The sequence below is a fragment of the Dama dama genome, chromosome Y (genome assembly GCF_033118175.1).
Source record: "Dama dama isolate Ldn47 chromosome Y, ASM3311817v1, whole genome shotgun sequence".
Lineage (NCBI taxonomy): Eukaryota > Metazoa > Chordata > Mammalia > Artiodactyla > Cervidae > Dama > Dama dama.
The window spans coordinates 4,707,192-4,709,713 of record NC_083715.1 but is presented as its reverse complement, the minus strand read 5'-3'; the positions used below and the strand labels follow the sequence as shown (position 1 = coordinate 4,709,713).

General features: G+C 54.2%; 1 protein-coding gene across 1 annotated transcript; it reads right to left on the bottom strand.

The window, feature by feature from the left end:
• Positions 1–535: 535 nt before the first annotated feature.
• On the bottom strand, positions 536–2,170 carry LOC133053584 (chromodomain Y-like protein). Its single transcript, XM_061138134.1, is given in 1 exon segment — positions 536–2,170. A coding segment is annotated over 1 exon segment (1,635 nt).
• Between the last annotated feature and the right edge of the window lie 352 nt (positions 2,171–2,522).

Genomic DNA, 2,522 nt, shown 5'->3' with positions numbered 1-2,522 from the left:
GTTTTTAGCCAGAAGTACTCATCCTAAAAGATAAGTCTTCCATTTGATTAGAATTTTCTACCTCGGAGGCTTTGGACCTTTTAGAGATAAGGCACATCTCAGATCTTTCCATATTTCGATTTGCAGCAGGGATGGTGAGGCTTGCTATCACCCCTTTCTTTTCATTTAAAAGGAAAAAACAAACAAAAAAAAAGATTAACACACATTGTTTCAGACTTTTCTGACACCTAAACCTAGAAAATATCTTTATATATACACATTCCTAGCTGAAGATGACAAGAATGAGAGCCTCAAGGAGCAGGCCAGAGCTCACCATTATACTTTTATACTCGTGTGTATTAAGTATAAACCAATGACGTTTCAACAAAGGAGTTTTTTTAGTTATTTATTTTAAAGCTACAGTACCTCAGAACTCCTTGGCAATAAATAGCTTGTCTGTCTCAAGTCCTGCTTCCCAGAGGGAGCTCGGTAGGAGCCTGGCCCAGGCCGTGAGGTCTGGCACCGCACGCCCTGGTGAGGTCGGGCGGCTGGACAGTCAGAAATCGTAGGTCTTGCACTTCAGGTACTTGCGCATGGAGTCGATGCCCTGCGCGGAGCCCCATATCTTCTTGAGCACCTCACACTCCCGCTCATTGGCCCGCTCCAGCTCCAGCCTCATGTTGCAGCGCACAAGGGCCTTGGATTCCTCCAGCACGACACGGTTGCAAGAGGCGAGCTCCTTGATGCGAACCATGACTTCCTGGGTGAAGGTCCCAGGCCAGAACACCTGGGAGACCAGCCCTTTGCTGCACGCCTCCTGTGCTGTTAGCTTCCGCCCTCTGAACAGCATTTCGTTGGCAGATGCTCCTCCCATAATCTTGGGGAACATGACGGTGGAACAGCCGTCTGGACTCTGTCCGAAGGTGGTATAGGGCGTCTGGAACCATGCCTTTTCGTTGGCCCAGACCACATCACAGAGAAGCAGGATGGATGCTCCTAGCCCAATGGCCGGGCCATTCACAGCTACGACAATAGGCTTCTTGAACTGGATGAAGATGTTCACGAAGTTTCTGATGGCCTCAGCTATTCTGGCGCTCTCCCTCTTGCGGTTATCTGGCAGGCGCCGGATGAAGTAGAGGAAGTCCAGGCCGCAGCAGAAGACACTGCCCACAGCGCTGAGCAACACCAGGTTGCTGTCGTCGGCGTTGGCCATGCTCAGCGCTCTCTGCAGCTCCTTCATCACCTCCGGGTTCAGCGAGTTGTTCTCGGATTACTTGGTGGACAGCAGGATGTGGGTGAAGCCGTCCTGCTTCCGGACCACAATGTCCCGGTACCTGTAGGCGCTCTCCCTCTGCCACACGCTGAAGCGCAGCTGCTTGTTAAAGGGCTGGTCTTGCCTGTCCTTCATGAACTTCTTCTTCCCAGCTTTCATGCCCATGACTGACGTCTGCAGGGGACTTGTGCAGTTGACTGGAAGTGCGTCCACCAAATCGGACGTGCCATTCCCTTTCATGACCAGCCCTGTGGCCATGGTGGCCTTCACGGGGCCCGACGCCCGTGGCAACAATGGGTGTATCCAGGGCCGGCTCCCCATCATCACCGGCTCTGGCTCTGGGCTCAGTAGGTCCCCGATCTGCTTCTCAGCTGCCGCCTCTGGGGCTGCTGTGTCTTCCGGCCCCTGCTTCACGGGGTCCGGATTCTCGGGGCTCTCGTCCTGAAAGCTGTCCAGCACAGTCCCACTCTTTATGGGGCTCTTGGGCACGAGAATCCTGTTGCCCAACCGGGCCAGGTCCATGTACTTGTAGGTGGCCAGGCCCCGTGCAGAGCTCTCCTGGAACTTCTGGCTGGCAGTAAACGGCGGGCTGCTCTTGGCCTCGTGCTCCTTGCCCACCACTAGGGCCTTGGGGGCGGCCTTGGAGAAGCTGCTGTTGGTGGATCTGGAGATCTGATTCTGGCCATTGTTTGGGGAGGTCCGCTTGGCTCTAGTGAGGGTGCCCTCCTTCTGCTTCCCGGTGTGCTGCCGGTTAAAGTCATGGATGCACTCCTCGCAGTTCACCAGGTGCTGCTCTGGCTCCCATGTGGCATCCTCCCTGCCATAGCCTTTCCACTGAACCACATACTCCGTCTTCCCTTTCTTGTTTTGCCTCTTGTCAATGACCCTTTCAACGTCATACAGCTCCTCGGAGGCCATGGCTGCCCCCTCTGGGCTGGGCCAGTGAGGCAACCCTGGTCATTTTGAAGACTCCCAGTGGTCTGCTCCAGAGCCCCTGAACACCCCTATATGTAGGGGACCACACCCTTATGATTATGACGTCAGTAAGTCCATTCCCCAGCCAATGGCAGCCTTACCCCAGCCTTAGCATCACAAAGCCTCATCCTGAAACCTGTGATGTTGGATGCAGAGCAGCTCAGTTGATTTGATGGCAGAAATGAGGCATTTTTCATCATCCCAAAGAGCCCCCCAAACTCACCTGCCATCCTCATCTCTCTACACCAACACAGATGGGCCACATGTCAGGGAGAGTGTGTCTCCTCCAAACCTT